Source organism: Phalacrocorax carbo, chromosome 16 (genome assembly GCF_963921805.1).
Source record: "Phalacrocorax carbo chromosome 16, bPhaCar2.1, whole genome shotgun sequence".
Lineage (NCBI taxonomy): Eukaryota > Metazoa > Chordata > Aves > Suliformes > Phalacrocoracidae > Phalacrocorax > Phalacrocorax carbo.
Window position 1 is genome coordinate 1,564,469 of NC_087528.1, and position 19,145 is coordinate 1,583,613.

At 47.0% G+C, this 19,145-nt stretch overlaps 2 protein-coding genes across 9 annotated transcripts in view; one reads left to right on the top strand and one right to left on the bottom strand.

Annotated features, from left to right (window-relative positions):
• Positions 1-4,122, bottom strand: part of SAP30BP (SAP30 binding protein) — a 31,348-nt gene extending 27,226 nt beyond the window's left edge. The window contains exons 1-3 of one of the 2 annotated variants that reach the window (XM_064467334.1): positions 3,930-4,122; positions 3,704-3,813; positions 640-687 (exon numbers count right to left, since the gene is read on the bottom strand). In XM_064467334.1, coding sequence (XP_064323404.1) covers positions 640-687; positions 3,704-3,813; positions 3,930-4,107 — 336 coding nt within the window. In that variant the 5' untranslated portion in view covers positions 4,108-4,122. The remainder of the gene's footprint in view (positions 1-639; positions 688-3,703; positions 3,814-3,929) is intronic. The other variant, XM_064467335.1, reaches the window with a different exon arrangement.
• Positions 4,123-4,130: 8 nt separating this feature from the next.
• Positions 4,131-19,145, top strand: part of RECQL5 (RecQ like helicase 5) — a 38,541-nt gene continuing 23,526 nt past the window's right edge. For 3 of the 7 annotated variants that reach the window (XM_064467326.1, XM_064467328.1, XM_064467329.1), the window contains exons 1-8: positions 4,199-4,331; positions 4,627-4,757; positions 6,023-6,144; positions 7,971-8,489; positions 9,204-9,309; positions 9,753-9,864; positions 12,068-12,230; positions 12,585-12,667. In XM_064467326.1, coding sequence (XP_064323396.1) covers positions 4,637-4,757; positions 6,023-6,144; positions 7,971-8,489; positions 9,204-9,309; positions 9,753-9,864; positions 12,068-12,230; positions 12,585-12,667 — 1,226 coding nt within the window. In that variant the 5' untranslated portion in view covers positions 4,199-4,331; positions 4,627-4,636. Of the gene's footprint in view, positions 4,332-4,626; positions 4,758-6,022; positions 6,145-7,970; positions 8,490-9,203; positions 9,310-9,752; positions 9,865-12,067; positions 12,231-12,584; positions 12,672-19,145 lie in introns of those variants that run through there. The other 4 variants (XM_064467327.1, XM_064467331.1, XM_064467332.1 and 1 more) reach the window with 3 other exon arrangements.

Consider the following 19,145-nt stretch of genomic DNA (forward strand, 5'->3'; position numbering starts at 1 on the left):
TTTCAAATAGATTTGGTCTTCTGTCTGCCTCCCAGCTTTTAGCATGATGTATGTTCCTACGTGCTGTTTAAACACCTGTTTTTCAGCAGAAACAAGGTACAATCCCAATATGAAGACAACTTCAACTATTTATGAGAGTTGATCTACCTGTCGTCTGGGGATCTTTAATTTTCAATACGCCCTTTACAAAACTGCTTCATTCAGGACAGAAAGGGCTGGAGATAATCAATTCTGACACATTCCATGAACTCTAGGAGCATAAGATCATTGATTCATTAAGTTGTTCTAAATGAAGAAAGTATTCCAACTAACACCGGTCATAAGAGAATTCTATACTGAATACTGCATCTCCCAGAGCCCTGCAAAATAAGTGAGATGCTGTCAGAAAACCTACCTCAGATCTAATGCACAAGATGACCAAGTCCACAAATGCAGGTCTGGATCGTGACTCAGCCCAGAGCCTAACTGGTTAGCCACCTTTGGCAGAAGCCAGAACTGAAGTCAAAAAACCACGTTACAGCTACAAAAAGTACGAAACTAGCTACAGAAGATCACAAACGAACACCAAGCCATGCTGTTAAGACTTATTCCTCTTGTACTGAGCTTCCCCCCCCACCACCATACCACACTTCCAAATACCTTTAGGTCACCAGCCTCAGGTTTTTCAGTCTCTGAATCGTCATCTTCCTACAAGACAAGAATTTACAGGATTAAGCTTAAAGAGCAGGCTTGGCAAGTAACGGCACTTACAGCAAAGGGCTTGCATTCAGCAGCCCAGCAGTAGTCCAAGACCCTTTCCACAGAAGGTAGTTTTGCCCCACCCACTCATGACCAGTAAACAAGCCCTACAGTCAGGGAAAGAAGTGGTTGTTTGGGTTTTGGGGTACTTTTTAGGCAAAAGCATCACTTAGTAGCAGATGTTCCCCGCAAAACTCATGCAGCTCCTGAATGCTCAGAACTAGACAAAAGAAGCAACAGAACTGGGGGGGAAAAAGCATTTGTCATTTGGTAATTCTGCCTCTTCCAGTTGGCAGGGGAGCTTTTGCACTCACCCCTGTTCGGCAGCGCTCACAGAAAAAGCAGCATTTGCAAGCCCTGTTATACTCCCCAGCATACATCAGCCCCACACAGAGCACACACAGCTGGCCTGCCACCCAACCAACATGCAGGCGTGGTGAGGGTCTGCCCTAGCACCAAGCTCCAAAGATCCAGCGATGCCAGCTGACACCGCATCTTTCTCATTTGGGTAGGGCTCTCGTAGCCTCGTTTGCAGATGACGTGAGCTGGCGCAGAAGGGAACGACTGACAAATTTCACTGTTTTAAGTAACAGACTCCATTCAATTTTTATTTCTACCCAGAAATAAACTAAAGAACTGGGCAGATTTCTGCCCTGTGAGAGCTTAAAATACTGAACTCCGCCTCGTGTGAAATTCTACACTGCGCGAGAAGCAAGGTCCAGCTTTGGGCCCAACTGGTAGGGAAGCCTACTCTTCCACTACCCTGCAAGCTACTTCACTGGGGATCCTAGAGTTATCTATGTTTCTAGACTTAAATACATACTCTGGGTTCAAAACAAGGCTAAGGAGCAGAAAATATTTTTCAAGCTCATACAACTCATCAAAATGGTTTTTCTTCCAAACTTCACCACAAATTTCAACTTTGGGGGCAAAACAAGACCTCGGTGTTTTAGCTTCAAAAAAGAAAACAAAAAAAAAAGCAAGGTGATTAAATGCAGCTGAAAGGAGGAGTTTGCAACAAAACACCCACCTCAGAGTATTAGCACATGAGCAAGTTCTGACAAGGCAAGCTAGAGAATAACCACACAACAATGTCAGTATGTTTTAATTGCCTGAGCTAACATACATATCCAACAGAAGTGAGACATCAAACTCCTTCACTTCAGCTACTCTTCAGCTCACCTTTCTGAAACATGCACATATGCCAATAATTCAGTCTTAACTGTCAAAGTTTAATAACAGTAAGTTTGTAATTAGAAAAGAACCATAGTATCAAGTAACTTGGTGTTTATCACAAATGAGATTCCTCTCCCCTGCACAGTCCCACCTATATTATAAAAATAAAAGTCAGTTTCAACAAAGCAATGATGGGTTCGGTCATTCATGTCACCATTTCTGCCTTTGAAAAAATGGAGTCTGTTCAGTTAAGGTAGAAAAGCACAGAGGTGTTTAGATAAAAGCCCAGGACAACCTGAGCCCAGCTCACACTGCTCTCTAAAAACAACTTGTAACCAACAGAAGCTACTAGCACAAGCAATATCAAGGAGGCTCTGGATTCTGGTCAAAGAATACTTATTGCAAAAAACCAAGCACTGTTCTCCAGCAATAAGCCTGGAGAGAAGGCACTCTGCATAACCTGCACACATCTGTACAGTAACCGCAGGCACATGAGAGACCTACGGGCCAACACCAGAGCGATTCGCCCAACTGCCATTACTTGGACAGCAGCTTGTCCCTCCAGGTGACGGACAGCTGCAACCTGCACTGAAATAAAGTGTGTGCAATAAAGGCTACTCCATTGACCTGCCCGTTGTTGAGGCTAACTAAACACAGCTGATCTTGACACACACCTGATCTAGATCACACCTACACCTTTCTTTAAACTAAAGGGATATCATTAAAGAGGGATCTAGAAGTTTTGGATCTCAAAGGAAGAATTACTAAAGCTGTAAAAAAGCTTCAGTACTTTAGTAAAACTTTAGTTTACACTTAGTACTTTAGCCAGACGCCAGGAGCAAGTCCCAAATGCTACTGCTTGCACCTTCCCAGTTAGCAAAAGAACAAAACCAAAAGGAAGAACTAGACAAATTTCTTGTCTGCGACTTGGGAAAACAGATGGCAGAAGGAGTGTCTCAAAATAGACTGAACTAATGCACACAGAGTAGATTTCAATGAGGAAAAGTTATAGTAACATAACACTATTTCTTTCCTCTACCGTGTAGCCAAAAAACCCAAACGGGGACAAGATAACGAAAGCAAAATGTTGATGAGAAAGACAGGAGACAAGAACCTCCCTCCCCACTCCCCAAAACTTACTGGTTTGCTCTTGCAGACACAGGACAGAACTATATATCCTTTTGTGTACTACAGCCGCACTCGTGGGCAGTGAGCTACACGCCCTGCCTCATAACGTACCAATTACCTCAATATTTAGATGATATTATACACGTGCCATGCGCCTATGACAAACAATAGCCACTCACTTTGAGACAGGACACTATTACATCAAGATAACTTGATGCAGTGAGTGGGTTTAGTTACACACAAAAGAATAATTCAAGACATCACAGAACTTTATTCTTTTTCATCCTCCAGCCAACCATGCAACAGTGTGTTCGTTTTACAAGGCTCTCAGGCATGTCGACTATGCTTACAGAATAATTTTCATTTAGTGTGGCTGCTGACTCGTACCAGCCTTTTCCCATTAAAAAATTCAAGGAGCATCAACATGGTTAGTAACAAGCAACACAAGCTGCGCCAAGCCACTGAGAGGTTTCAAAGCAAATGCTTTCTACTTTAAAATGAAGCAAACAGAAGTACTTGGATAGTGCTAAAACCCACACCAGGAGTCAGATATTCCGAGTTCCAGCTTGGGCTGCCAGTCAGGGGCTTTCCTTAGAGGAAGAAAAGCCTCTGCGAGCATGGAAGGGAGTAGGGCAAGCCCTGGGAGCAGAGAAATACTTACTGACTGCCTGCTGTTCTCATCATCCTCCTCTTCATACCCGTCCTCATCCCCGTCCAGGCGGGTGAAGTCGTCGTCTCCGTACCCAACCGAGACCAGGCCTCCTTTCTCTCCTAAAGAGAAAGGGAAAGAAAACCGTGAGGCAGGAGGCGGCGGCAACGAGCGGGGCCTCCCCGCCGTGAGGGGACGGCGACCCGGCCCGGCCCGGCCCGGCGCCCTCAGGCCTCACCCGCCGCCGCTCCCCCGTCGCTCCCTGCCGCCCCGGCCTCGCTGTCCGACTCCGGGTCCGAATCCTCGGCATAAACCGCCAACGACGAGAGGACGCTACGCTTCGCGGCCGCCATCTTCCGCCTCCGCCACGGCGGGCTTCCGGCGCGCGGCGATGACGCGCGCAGCGCAGTCGCCATAGCAACGCCTCCCTTCTTCCGCCTCAAGCGGGCTCACGTTAAACCGGGAGAGGCCCGGCGAAAGGAGGGAAGCCCGCGGCAAGGCGGAGCAGGGTTCCTATGGTGGAGGAAGAGGAGGCATAAAAAGTGCGGGGCCTGCTTATAGCGGGGGTGGCTGGCCCTTTAAGAGGTGTTTCTGACGTCATCTCGCGGCGCCGCGGCAGCACCTGCCGGACCCTGACCAAGTGCGAGAGGGCGGGGGTCGGGCCGAGGAGGGGTGTGGCGGGCGGGGTGAGAAGGACCCCATCCCCCCCACCACTGTGTCGGGTCTGGGGGCAGCCAGGTCCCCTCAGCCCCACGGGGAGGCCTCAGCGGGGTCCGGCCCAGAATAGCCGATATCGGGGTCCCGTCCAGTGAGGGGCCCTGGAGAGCATCCCTTGGGGGGGGGCTAAAAAAGGGGGTGCCCCGGCAGGGCAGCCGTGGGGCAGCGGGGCGGGCGGCGGCGCCGGGGTTCAGCCTGGGCTCTGTCACTGTTCGCAGCTTCTCCAGGATGAGCGGCGAGGCTCCCCCGGGCCTGGAGGGCAGGGTCCGGACAGCGCTGCGGAAGGTCTTCGGCTTCGACTCCTTCAAGACTTCCCTGCAGGAAAGCGCGACCATGACGGTGGCAAGAGGTGAGGCTCGGCGTCGCAAGGAAGCAAACAAGCGCGTCTGGTTTTCCACCCTCCTGTGAGGGCGGTACTGCAGGAGCTGGTACCGCGCCTGCCGTGAGGAGACGCATCGCCTGGACCAGGCAGGACCACCTGGCCCTCCGAGCCCTCCTCGGTCGCTTCAGCGGTGTAGGAGCAGGAGCACGCGCTGCACGCAAGCTCTGAGCACGGCTTTGCCCTGCCTGTTCTCCTTTGCGCTTGTTTTGTAACTCCACTATTGCATCAAGCAGAAAATAGGAAACCTTGAAGTACGCTCTTGTTGGTATCTCCCCTGGAGGCATCTGCCAGCATGTTTATGGTCAGATGAGGTCAAAACTGTTCACATTTATACATTTTCAGAGCAAACCTGTCCTAGCTGTAGGTGGTGTTAGACTGAGATGATACTACTAGAAGACTTGGTTTCCTGGCAGTTTATATCTGTTCTCTGAATCACGTGGCCATTATCAGAAACATGACTTTGGGGGTATTGACGTATCCACTAACATATCGCTGTTGGTTGGACAGGCAGCTCACACATCCAGGCTGCCAACCGCCAGCTCCCCTGGCAGGTCTCACAGTGCGAATCAGAACGGTGTCAAACTCGGCCCTTGGGCTGTAGTTACAGTTTCCTGCTGCCGCCAGGAGCTGTGCAGACGTGCTGTTGACAACAGACCGGCCAAAAGCCTTGTTCGGTCAGCAGGGGGTCTCTGTTAACATCGCATGCGCTGGCATCTCCCTGACTTGAAGTGGATGCTGCTTAACGCAGCGACAGTCACTAACCGCGTGATATTATCTTTCTGGTTGAGATTTCCAACCCTTATTTCTGGATACCTTTCTGAGATAAGCTTTAAGAGGATGTGGTAAATACCTGTCATGGGGCTGGTAATTTGGTAACTGGATATCTGTAAGATGAGTGAAAGCAGCTCGTCTAGAAGAGGATTAGCGTGAACAACTTGTTTGACTTCTCTTTATCTTGGTTTCTGTGTATCTTCTCGTACTTTGGTAAGGCTGTTTCTAAATGCTTACAAAGCAATGGGAAATTCTTTGAAGGAAACCGTTGCAGGCGTGCAAAGTATTGCTACACTTTTAGAACCTAAAATGAAGTGTCTTTTTGTTGATATGCCACATGGTACACACACACGTATGCTGTTTCTCACAGATTACAAGCCTTTCAGCCCACCCCTCCAGTCAGAGCCCTGGGAACATGCCACCACTCAGTAGCCTTGAGCTTTCTTCTGTTGTCTTTGCAGGCAAGAAGGATGTCTTTGTATGCATGCCCACAGGGGCAGGGAAATCCTTGTGCTACCAGCTTCCTGCAGTTCTGTCAGTGGGCATCACCATTGTCATTTCACCTCTGATTGCACTGATTCAGGTAACTGTCTCCTGTTAGCTGTGGAAAAGCAGGCAGTGAAGGGGGTCGGGAGACTCTGGAGGCACAGCTGCGCCTTGTCTTTCTGTCCACGAGTCTCTGCCATCGGCCTGCCTCTAGTTTCTCATCCTGATGTCTCAGTGTGTTTTGCTTACCCTGGTGATAGGTGAAGAGACTGCAACTTAGCTGCAGAGCAGAGTAACTCTGGTATGATACCATGCAGTTCTCTAAAAGGAGGTGGTTCTTCTTTAAGAATAACCTGGTGGTTTTTATAACTGAGCCTTTGTCCATTTTCTCCAGTTGTCTTTTACCTCCTGTGTGCTGTACAGAAGCAGCAAAGTAGACAACCTCAAACGGACCAAACTGGATCCTTGCCCAGAAGAAAACTGCCATTTTACCCATAAAGTAATAACTCAGGGACTGATGAAGTTGCCTTTGAAGGCGCAATTTGTTCTGCACCAAAATGTGTTTTTGTTGCGGACAGCCTTTCTGTCGTGGGAAGAAGCTGGCTTAGCAGAGCTGCTCCTTGAGCGCTTTCATCTGTGAGACTTCCCCCCGCCCCCCATATTTTGCCTTTTCTACTGTTTCATCACCTGTCGGGAGAAACACCTCCTTGTAAGAGCAGCTGCAGCATTGCTTAGACTTGTGTAAAGCATCTGATTAACATTGCACGATATCTGGTGTTGTAGGCCACTGTTTTGGTTTTTGTGGTGTGTTGTTTTTTCCTATTTTACAGTCTTAATGTAATATATTTTAAGGATGAAGAGCAGGCTTGGTGATAGAAAGCTGTTACAAATAGCGAATTTGTTCCAAGGGAGAGGATTTCTAATTAAGCTCCAGCGCAGGCAGTATTTTATCAGTGAAATGGAGGTTAAGGAAGTTACCACTGTACAATTTGCAGGTGAAGCAGAATGTGTCAGAGTGACAAATAGGTTGAGATGGGCTCAGCGAGTCTCAGGGAAGAGAGCTGGAGTGAACCTGAGGCCTCTCATCAAGCCCGGGGGTGGGGTGGCTACGCCTCAAATGATCGTGATGTATTTCAGTGTAGCCAAGCTTCGAGAGCTTAGTCTGTAGTTTACCTTTGGGAAGGCTGAGTGCTGGCTTTGTGAACAGAAGAAGGTGGATATTAAATCAGTCACTGAAACCAGTTATTGAGTGAAACATTGAGATATACGTTTTTCAGGACTGTTCATATCTTCTGAAATGTTATGTGCTAGGCACGTGCAAGCGAACAGCTCAGTGTAGGGACAGGGAGGTGAATTTGTATGCCCAGGGTCCCTCTGGATGTGTCTGGACATGATGCCATGTTTTCCTCTCAGTTTTCATGGCACGATTCTCATCCAGACTTGGTTCTGCCGCAGTGGTGATTTGCCCGATTCTTGTACTTCGTCCTATCCCGGCTGTGTTTGTAACATCATGTAGCGATTTTGGAGTGAAATGCACTCTGTTGTTGTAGGGTGGTGCTATTCATTTTCCATCTGTCACAACCTGATTGTGTAAATCCTGAGACACGTTGGTGGCTTGTTTCAGCTCGCTGTGACCGTGATGAGTTATTCTGCACGGACCCCTGCTGGTGTTCCCTAGCAGCAGAAAGAATGTGAATGGACGCACGAAAATGCAGTTGGATGTTAGGGCTGGACAGATATGACAAAGGCATCTAGAGTTGAAGTTCTAAGTACCCTGACTGTAGGTGTATGTTGTCCTGAGTCTTGATCCTGGAGGTGGAAGCTGGGGCCTCACCTGGATCTCCCTATTAGTCTTTCTTGGTGATGGTGACTTTTTTATATCCATTTGCTTTTCATTTAATTTTAATATTGTACTTACTCTAGGATCAAGTGGATCACTTGCTGGCTCTGAAGATCAAAGCCTGCACTCTGAACTCCAAGCTTTCTGCCCAGGAAAAGAAGACCATCCTGGCTGACTTAGCGAGTGAGAAGCCCCAAGTGAAGCTCCTGTACATCACCCCAGAGATGGCGGCTGCTTCGTCCTTCCAACCGACGCTGAACTCTCTGGTGTCCCGAAACCTCTTGTCCTACCTGATAATTGATGAAGCGCACTGTGTCTCCCAGTGGGGACACGACTTCCGACCTGACTACCTACGGCTGGGCACCTTGCGCGCTCGCATACCCAATACACCCTGTGTTGCCTTGACTGCCACTGCCACCAAGCAGGTCCAGGAGGACATTGTGGCAGCGCTTAAGCTAAAGCAGCCGCTGTCCACGTTTAAGACTCCTTGCTTCAGGTCTAACTTGTTCTATGATGTGCAGTTCAAAGAGCTCTTGACTGATCCATACACCAACTTGAAGGATTTCTGTCTAAAGGCGCTTGAAGTGAAGAACACCACTGGGGTAGGTGTTACAGTTGGGGAAGAAAGCTAAACCGAACAAAATCTACCTTAATGGTCACTGACCTTCCAGTGGTTGGTCTGTGGCAGGGAAGGAGGAGGTCCCTGGAAAGAAAGTACTCACGTATATTCTTTTGCTCCTCTGAGAGTGCTCACATACGCTTTTTAGTTCCTCAAAAATAGGTAGAATGTGAAGGCCGTGTCCCTTTCAGAGGTGTCCTCAGAAAGGGGTTGGTCTAAAAGAAAATGGGTTAGGAATATGTGTCTAGCATTTCTGTCTTGGTTTGTCATGTCCCAGGTGCTCACTGTACGTTTGATTGCGTTCCACTCTTCTAGCGTGGCGAGGGTGAACAGAAGCGTTTGGAGTGTTGTATTGGATTTCCTGCTCTAACACTGATCCCCAAAATAACTCTCAGCAGCTCAGTTATGGCCTCTGCACCTGAGTGTATCTGTAGGGCGGAGGGAGACTGCGTCTTGCCTTGTGCCCACTGGGAGAGGATTGGGGGACTGTGTTTGGTTGATGTTAGGCCTTGTAGGACCCGTAAAGGAAGTCTTTTTGGGTCTGATATTTTTTCTGCAACAGTGTCTTTCAGTTGCTGGGGAATCAGCTTGGAGAAGAGATGAGCTTTAGGCATCCCTCTGCTCTCGCCATGCTGATGGTTGCTGCTTTGTTGATTGGCTTCAGGCAGTGTCACGGACTCTCTCTCCTGTCACCCAGGTGTACTCCGGCTGTGGCATCGTGTACTGCAGGATGAGGGATGTGTGTGACCAGCTGGCTATTGAACTGAGCTACCGAGGAGTGAAAGCCAAGGCCTATCACGCAGGTACTGGAAGCTGCATCTGCATCTCTCGGCAGCTGGTAGAGCTGAACTTTAGCACCTCTAAGGCCTGGGTTGGGGCTACCTAGAAAACAGCTTTCTAGGCATGGCCTGCAATGTGTGGGATGCTCACGCATCAGATATGTGAGGTCAGTGCAGGGCCTTCAACAGAATGGCATTCCCTTCACTCCAGAACTGTTGGTTTTGTTGGATCTTCCATGGCCTAAATATAGCAACTGCTTTTATCTCAGGAGGGATCTGAATTTTTCTCTTTGGAATAGGAACAGCTGCTGCTGACCTCTTGATCGCAGGCCAGAGAGGAGTGTGGACATCAGTCAGTTTTAGTGAGGGGGTAGACTCGCAATGGGGGAATGGAGGAGGAAGAAAATGCTCTTGTTTCTTTTCCTTTATTCTTGTTGTTGTTTCTTTCCCTCTTTTTCCCTTTCCAGGACTCAAGGCAGCGGACAGGACTTCCATCCAGAACGAATGGATGGAGGAGAAGATCCCTGTGATTGTTGCAACCATCAGTTTTGGAATGGGAGTAGACAAAGCAAACGTGAGGTGTGTGAGGCTGAGCATTGTGTGCACCAGGGCCTGAAACCTGAGCAGTGGGAAGGGAAAGCCTCAGTCTCTCTGTTACCTGATACACCTGACTCAAATGCCTCGTGAACACTTGCTAAAACCCACAAAAACAGAGCTGGAGGTTTTTTTATCTTAGAAGCAGCAACAACAAACCTGAAAGGGTTTTGTAAAGAAATTAAAAACAAGGCACCAGAGCTCCCCTTTGCCAGTCACCTTCAAAACCAAGAAAATTGGAGGAATGTTTGTTTTTTGCCACACCCTCCAGGGTTTCAAGAAGATCCATCTCAGAGCAATCACAGCTGTCCCTTTCACTTCTCTTAGTGCAAGAGTTGCTGTTAAAAAGCAGAGGGAAGAAAATCTGCACCTAAAATAATTCATACACCCTCTACTAAAATAGACAGAGCCAGATTTTTTTAGAGATCTCCTTTTGCAATGCAATGGGGAAAATAAATAGCAGTTCACAAATGGCAGTAACTATAAAAAAATACAGCTGTAGTCCAAGGACAGAAACTTTGCACGTGTTTTCAATTGCTGTTCCTCTGGGACTTTTGTCACCATAATCGCTCTGTGCTGTTAGAATCCCCGCACTGCGATATAGCTGTGCTGAGTTAGTGCTGTGAGCTGTGATCACTTCAGAGGGGGATAACTCAGGTGCAGCTCGCTCAATGCTCCACACAGACCTGATCTTTAAAATCCACATAAAGCAATTGCTCTGAACACTGGGAGAGGGGCAGGACGTCACCGAGACAATCGCATGGGTTCACAGCTGTGCCACCCTTCTGTCTGTGTCACTATGCTGACAGATAACAGGCTATTTTCCTGCTTGATGCATGTTATCCAACAGAGAAATGAGGGGTTTCCTAGGACAGCAGCAAGAATTAATGACCCGCTGAAACCGCTCTGCCCTGTTCAGGTCATTAAAAAAGGCAAAGAGTAACTGAAATGCACAGGGCTGATTGAAAGAGAAAGGTAGCTGAAACGTGCTTGTCATCTGGTTAGTTTCCAAGAGTGGAGTTAAAATGACTCTTTACAGGATGTTGTTTAGCAGTTTAAGGGACATTGACCCGAGCTCAGGCAACAAGGTGCTGCTGCTTAGCCTTCGCTCTGTGTTGGCAGAGTTCTGAGTATTCCTGCATATGTTACCGAGTAGGTAACCACAAGTTCTGGAGGTGATTCTTCTGGACAAAAGAGAAACCAGAGGCATTGTCTTTCCTTCTGATGGAATCTGCTCTTCTCTCTTCACTGCTAATTCAGTTTTGCTTGAGATTATTTACCAGTTCCTTCAGTAAACTTCCTGATGGCGAATAAATGTGTTAGGGCCCTGATGCTTCCTGCCTGGCCTGCTCCTGGAGTGTTTCTGTTTGAAGAAACATGTTTGCTTGCCTTTGTCATTTAATCTTTTGCCACACCCATATGCATCCTACCCGCCTCTGGGACACGCTGGTTTTGAGGCAGGCTGGTATTTGAAACGTTGGCACTGTTACTGTACTGTAAAATCTCAATGCAGGTGAATTGCTGAATATTCAGGTCCAAGGAGGTTTAAAGCAGCCATGCAGTGATGTGTTGAAAACCTTCCTTCAGAGATTACAGTTTAGTAATGATTCATAGTCACAGCTGCTGGCTGGGAGGGATGCCCTCATCTACAAGTGAGCTTGGTGAGACAGAATTTCCCGTGCAGACTTTGTTGGCAAAGAAGCGTCTTTTTCAAATCGAGTATTTAAAATTGTGTTCTGTAGCATTCAAATTGTGTTCCTCAAACCAAATAGGACTTTTTAATTAATACTCTATTTTACCGTAAAATCTTCCAAAATCCTTAAATCAATGTCCCTATTCCCACTCTTCACAGCTGTGCAGTTGCGTGCACGGTTGGGATACTCATGTGCCCATTTGTTTCCATCCGTGGGGTGACATCCTGCTCACGTGATGTTCAGAACATGAAAGCCATAAGAAAACAAAAAAATACATTTGTTTTCTTAGAGCTCGGCTGCTGTCCTTGTGTTTCGTGTCTTAAGAGAGCTTAAATTTCTGTGTGCAAAACCCCTTGCTCTGCTAAGCCCTCTATCTTTTATGCTTTTGTTGCCCTGTTTTTTTACTGTTGTTGATGTCCACCAACAACACAACCATGCATGTGGTGATCCGGAAACAGGCAGCCTTATGTTTCCTGTTGTCTTATCACATGCAGATTTGTTGCCCATTGGAATATTGCTAAGTCAATGGCTGGGTATTACCAAGAGTCTGGCAGAGCTGGGAGAGATGGGAAGCCATCCTGCTGCCGCCTCTATTACTCAAGGAATGACCGGGATCAAGTCAGCTTCCTGATTAAGAAGGAGCTCTCTAACATCCAGGTAAGATCTGCGGAATCGTATCCGCCTGCTTAGATAGGCTGCCTCTGCTCTGATCTGTTTGCCTCTTGCCTGCAGTGACCTCTGAATACGCAAAGGTGAAAGGAGCTTTTCTGGGTGTAGAGCTGTCTGTAGCCCTGCTTCAAGGGAGTGAAGCAGGAAGGGGAAGGGCTGCCAGACCCAGCTGCAGCTCTGTTAGAGAGGCATGGGTGAGCAGAAGCGTGGAGCAGAGACAGGGTCGTGTCTGTACCTGTCTGCTGTATTGAGCAGAAGGGTTGGATTCGGTCATCACTAGAGTTACTTTATCTGTTTATGTTTAAGCTGAAGACGACAGTTATTGTCCCCATCTACTTTCAGGAAAAAAAAGGCACCTTAAGAGAATCCGACAAAGCTGCAATGACAGCTTTTGATGCCATTGTCAACTTCTGCGAGGAGCTGGGGTGAGTGCACTTCTCTCAAACACTGGTTAATGTTGAGGAGAGCATGCCCTAACCCTTCCGAGGCACTGCTAAGATCTTGCATGTCCAGGAAAAAGAAAATACTGAATGAATCGTCTGACATTTTGCAGTCTGCACTGAGGAAGGTGTCCCTGAGACACCTCTCGCTCACTCCCACCTCTGAGTTAACTGAGATGTTGGTCTTGGAGCCTGACCAAGTGACACGGTGATGTTAAACTAACTCCTCTGGCTATGAATTTTACTATGTTCTATCTAGATGGTGGGTTAATTTAGTTGCATTGTATTTTTGTTTTGACTCTTTCCTCCTTCACTATGTCACCTCTCTTCTAAGGAGACAAAGAGACAGCCTGACCAGCATGGGCTGGAAGCATTTAGATGTAATGTTTCTCTAAATTTCAGAGGCTCCACTCTGCAAAGTACTAGGTATCCATGATTCTGATTGACCTTAGAAGGAGCTGATGGTGCTTAGAATGTTTCAGAAACGGGCACAAATGATGCTCGTGCCCACTCTAAATGCAGACTAGCAACCACAACGAACATTGTTCAGGTTTAGTTCATGACTTGTAAGCTGTAATTGTACTAATTGCTGTTCTGTGCTGGATAAGACATCAAAGCTATAATTTTGCCAGTAAGAGAGCAGTGGGTGTTCACTAAGTGCAAACGGTCAGCGTGTCTTGCTTTCAAGTCTGTGTTTTGTTCAGTTTTCACACCTGTGTCTAGGGCAACTTTTTGAGTGTGAATGTAACGTGCTTCTTTTCTGATGCCTTGGTGAGTGTGTTCCTTCCTTGTGGGCACTTCTGGTAAACAAATCCTGTTTTTACGGGGTTGCTTGGAGAAAGCCTTGCTTGTACTGAAGTATAGCACCACGCTGAGTCCTGGGGCACCTGAAGGAGCACTTCTTTGCCCAAAGCCAAGGTGATTCTAGGAAGTAGGTACTAGGAGGCTTCTTGCTATAAGAGTTATCCACTTACTTGGCTAAGCAGCTCTGCTCTTTCTGATGTGTGGTACCAGCTCACAGCAAGAGTGGCCAGATGGCTGTTGGTGTCTGGGTTTTGTATCATCAGAGAGGCAGCTGTATCTACCTCAGGAAACCTTGTCTCAGTATGAATGTCTCGGTTCCTAAGCTGGTTATCAGTAGAGTTAATTGTGACAATCATTTCTTGGAATGCACACTAGTGCCGTAAGAACTGGACTGGGATCCCTGAACTGATTTTACACAAGCCAGAAGCAGCCCCAGGATGTTCCAGGGTGGCGGCCCAGGGAGGGCATGGGTTAGGCTCCACATAACCACCCTACAGCATCTCCTCCTTCATGCGTGCTGTAGGGAGCCTGACTGCTGTCTGAAGTGAGGGCCTTCTCTAGAGCTGCACTGCAGCAGTGAGGCAGGAACTGAGCAAGGACAGAGAGAAAACACTCTCTCTTTTGCTCAGATGAATAGTAATGGAAATAGGATTTCACTGGGCACATAAAAGAGGTATTTCTGTAAGGGAATATCACTGACCTAATTAGAAATCACGTCTCCCATACTTTTTCTTCCCTCCCCCAGCTTGGTACATTCTTCTTACTGTATGTCATATGCATCCCAGAGCCACATATTGCGGCACTATTGACTGGCTTCCCTACTCCTAACTGTACAGAGACTAAGACACTATGTAAAGGAACACCCATGTTGCATTTATTTTTTACATTTTGAATTAATACAGTTCTATTCACTATCCAAACAGTGAAAGCAAACCTGAAACTCTGACCTTGCAAGGTTCTAAATAAGAACAAATAAAGACAGACTTGTACACTGGCAAGCAAGTTTTTGTACAGTATATTTAGGCTATTGTCCGAGTATGACAGGAGAGCAATGGTATAAGCTGCTTTTAGGGAATGCGTTTAGACAAAGCTTTTGCTGGTCAGAGTTTCCTGTCGCCCTTTTGCAAGATGGAGAAAGCTCCATGTAACTGCAGCAGCAGAAGACACCTTTATACGTGTTAGGTGGTGGCTTGCCACCTCTAACCAGTGGTTTTGCTTGAAAGACGAAAATCAGGTAGAGGTGAGTTGACTTTGGTATTTGGGTAGCTGTGCAGTTCCTGAATACAGATAGCCTTACATATTGAGCTTGCTGTGGACTTGCAGAACAACGTGCTGGCATTGGTGCATTGCTTGAGGCAGGAAAGTTGCATGGGGGGAAGGAGCCATCTGGGGAGAGGAGAGGAGAAAGCTTCCTGTGAGCAACACAATCAGGTTGTAGCTGGGCCGATTCTCACATAGCTGCAGGGCTCCAAGTACTGCATCTCAGCTTCGCTGTTTAGGCACCGCTCTGTTTGTGCCGTGGAGATGAGCAGCACCCGTAGATGGCAGCAAATAAGAGGAAAGCAACAAAAACAAGACAGAAGGTGCCAATCACCGCTAGCCCTCCAAGAGCCCAGTCACTTGTTACAGTCAGCCTCTTTAGGTCTTCCAGAACCGAGGATGCCTCTTGGGCTGATGACATGCTGGCTTCCACCCTGCTGGAAGTAGACAAGAACAGTATCAGGTGTTGGTGTATCCTCTCTATGCTCTGAGCCACAGTCCCACAACCAGTATAGGCATGTGCGCTCCCTGTGCCTGCAGGCATCCAAAAGGGAGAGTCACCCTGCACAGAGATGGGAGCGTAAACCAGAAGAAAGATAGCTGAGGCCAGTTTCACAATCAGATCTAGAGATGCAGAGGAAAGCTTCTGGCTTTACAAGATTTTTGGCAGTTGAGATTTATTTTGATCACAGTTTATCAATATTATTAATAATATCATATAGCGTCTCTCCCAGCATGTTCAGTATGAACGCTTCATCTCTGTCAGCCGTACAGCCTATGCATGAAAGACAAGTATTCAGTGAGAGAACTTCCTTGATACCGTTGGAAAGATCTCTGAAAAGGAGTTGGGCACTTAAACTCTGAGAACACACTGGAGACTAAATGGACGCTTATTTAAAAACAAACAACCAACTCACCAGCCCACCAACAATAAGCAAAGATCTTCATGTCTAGAATAGTCTAGTTATGTTAAAAAAGTCTCCTGTTAACAGAGTTTGCTTTAGTAGCGCTTTCTGCTACTCTGCAATGGAAGCATAAGTTTTCCTCCCGTGAAGTACTTGGTCCAGCAATAATTTAAACTGGGATCTCAGTGGGTTCTACGCGCTTGCTCTTTCACTGATACTTTGCATAATGACTTAGCAATCAGCTTTCTAAAGAATATCCAGCATCTCTTTGTGAGCATCTTGTGGTTTTACTAAAGCTTCCTTGCTCCTCAAGGGAAAGGATGGATTATATATCACACTTTCTCTCAAATATGACTGTGCAGCCATAATGCAGGAAGAGGTCTTCATTATTTTTGAAGATCTGTTTGACTTGCTGCTCCTTATGTCTGTACCCTTAACGTTGTAAGGAACAGGATTCGATGTAAAGCATGTTTCATCCCCAGCAAGTCACATTTGACTAGGAGCACAACCTCCCACTTCAGCTTGCTGAAGTTTTTGTTTCTTTCTCAGCAGCCAAATATATTCAGTTTGTGCTTTGTTTTCGGGAATGACGGCAGATCACTGTGCCCAGTCTCTATCCAGCAGGCATACAGGACATGCAAGCCTTTCTGGATAGCTTCCTTTGCCCTTAGAAAGGAGGCAGCCTACGTACTAGTTCTGTAGACCCCAAGGCAGAAACCCGGTGTGACTGTACACCCTAGAAAGTTCCCGTCTCTTTTGCTAACTGCAATTAATCTCCTGAAACAGGAGAGCTGTGTGTGATTTCATAAATACCTGAAGCTGTTGTGTTTGTAGTAGTCGCTTCTTCTGGTGCTTCCTCTGCACCCCCTCCAAGAGATCTTAGCCTGTGGTGAGGGACCCCCTTACTGTACCTGGAGACTTGCAGAGCTAGTATGGAAGTTGCCTGTTTGTACTGCAGTAAATTATTAACAGCTGACTTTCCTGCAAAGGTGTGGCTAATCTAATCAAGGGCCTTGAGCCTAGTTAGAAAGGCCTAGTTCAGCTGTCACTCAGACACTTCTTCCCCTCCATGGTTTCATCCACCTGTTCCAGCGCTTGTAAAGGCCCACTATGTTCTCTGACCGGGGAAGGCTGCGGGTTGCGGTGGAGAGAAGAGGGCTTTGTTTCCTGGATCTGCATTCTGAGCTCCTTTAGGGGACTGCAATGTCTAAAATGAGCCAGTGAACACGACTGCCCGCCAGTCCAAACTTTGTGGTGACAGTTTAGGTGGATGAACTCAATACAGAGCCTTGTACTGCTGTTAGTCACAATAAAACTGACTCCCCGTTGCCTTCCTAACTGAAGATGACCAGAGGGATGGTGCTGGAGAGAGGTGGGAGGGGAGAAGGAGGAGAGCGTGGTGTGTGAGACTGCGTGTGTGTAAAGGAAACTTGTTTTTCACAAGCCAAGCAAATCACTTTGAAACCAGAGGGTTGATGTTACAGAACAGAAGTGGTTCCATTAAGTCATCAGCAGAACTTCAACAGCTTCTGCTGGAGAGGGCGGCCTCACTGTCTCTTCTAGGTTCCTCAGGGAAATAAACTATTTCAATGCTTGTATCATCAGGACTGAAGTAACTATTCCCTTGCAGTTCCTTCTAGGCTCACTCAGGCTTTCACAACATGGACAGAAGTTGCTGTGTCTGAAGCAGCCTTGCTTTAGTCTGCGCTCTTCTGAATCTCCCTCTGCTTTTTGAAACAGAGAGGATCCATCCTCATTAGTGCTCAGGGTGTTCCAGGTCCCTTTATGTGGGTAATGATTGAAGCCAAAACCACAAAAGCTTGTGTGAGTGGTGAGCAGGGACCCAGCAGCTGGCGTGCTTCTAGTTAACGGAAACTGAAGAGCTGCAGTAAGCTGGGCGTTTGCTGGGCATCCTTCAGGCCAACCTGATCTGCTGCACGCAAGAAGGCAGCAGGCCCCACCCAGCCCGGGCAAGCGACTGGCAGATCTGAACACCGAGTATAGGAATAGTCCAGCTGAGTACAATGGTACAACATGGTACAAAGCAGAACATTAGGCCAGTGAGGTCCAGGCAAGCATGTAGAAATCAGTCCAGGGACCCTTCCTCTACATGGCAGCTGCTCCTCTGCTCCAGAAAGCCACCTGAATTCTTTAGACAATTGCTTAATTTTTCTCTCCTCTCTTATTTTAACAGTGCTGTGTTTACTCTCTGCTTCTAATTCTGGAACTTACAGTGGCAGAGATAAGACAGGAGCCATTTCTCTTGTCCCCCTGCCTGGTATCTGTCAGTGGTTTAACTTGTAACACCACTGGGAAACACATATTTGCAGCTTTTCCTGTTGAGATAAGGCCTGGCAGCTTGATCCTAGTGACAGCAACCTGTCAGTCATTGGTCTGTTTCCAGCCCGCTGAGCTTCCTCCTGAGCATTACCACAGGCTGGTTCCATGCTGCTGAAACATTTCTCAATGGGATTCTGTTCATTCCTGTAGCTGGCACTGTCTAGCGCGAGCTAGGAAAGAAAGTAAGCTCTGTTCTTTCACAGGTCTCGTGGCTTAATTTAGATACAAAAACATCTGTTGAGTCTGTCCCCTGCAAAAGCGGTTCTGAGACTTCCTATGTCACCTTGATTGTCATGTGTAAGTGGAACAAGCAAACGTGTATCTGCCAGAGAGGTTAGTGTGATGCATCTCGGGATGTTGATTAAGGTAAATTGATGCCACACTTGAGCTTAACCTACCCCAACATACTGGTTGCGAGTGAAAGCTTTGGGAGAGCAGAATGAAGGCCAGCGCTTTGTTAAGTCTTAGTGTAACTGTGCATGCAGTAGCTCATACTAGTGCAGCCTTCTGTTGGCACTTGTCAGGCTGGGGCTCAAATATTTACTCTCTAAGGCACATCCTCATCTTCTGCTAGAAAGTTTTTATTAATTTAAAAGTAACATTGGTAGTTTGAGGTTTTATTTTTCCTTCATTTTTAGACTATTCTCTGTGTTGTTGGCTGCAGATATAGTCTAATGTGCAGCAGTACAAAAATGCAAATTACCTAAATCTAGTTTCTTTGCAAAAATTAAAGCACATTAAATAAACGAGGAGCTACTGAATGTAATGTGCTTTTCGCTAATGTGGATGCAGGCATCAGAGAAAAGAGTTTTCTTTACAAAGTTTTCATATTTTTGTCCTTTCTGAAATGTGAAGAATATTTTAAAGCCCACTGTTATAAACTTGATAATTCTTTTCTCTCTGGCTAGATGTTGGCTCTGGTGTATGCCTCTGTAATCCCTTTGGCTCCTCTACGCTTAGCAGTGGAGTACAGGGGTAGAAGATGACTTACCTACACGCATGTAACTTTTTATACCTTCTCATAAAGGTGGCTGGTTTCACATCTGGGGCTGAAAGACCGACCAGTGGCTTACAGTGTTAGGTTCAGTCTGATGGTCCCCCTTTTGGCTGGCCGAGTTAGGAAAGTCATGGCCTGCACCATAGCCTTGTACTTA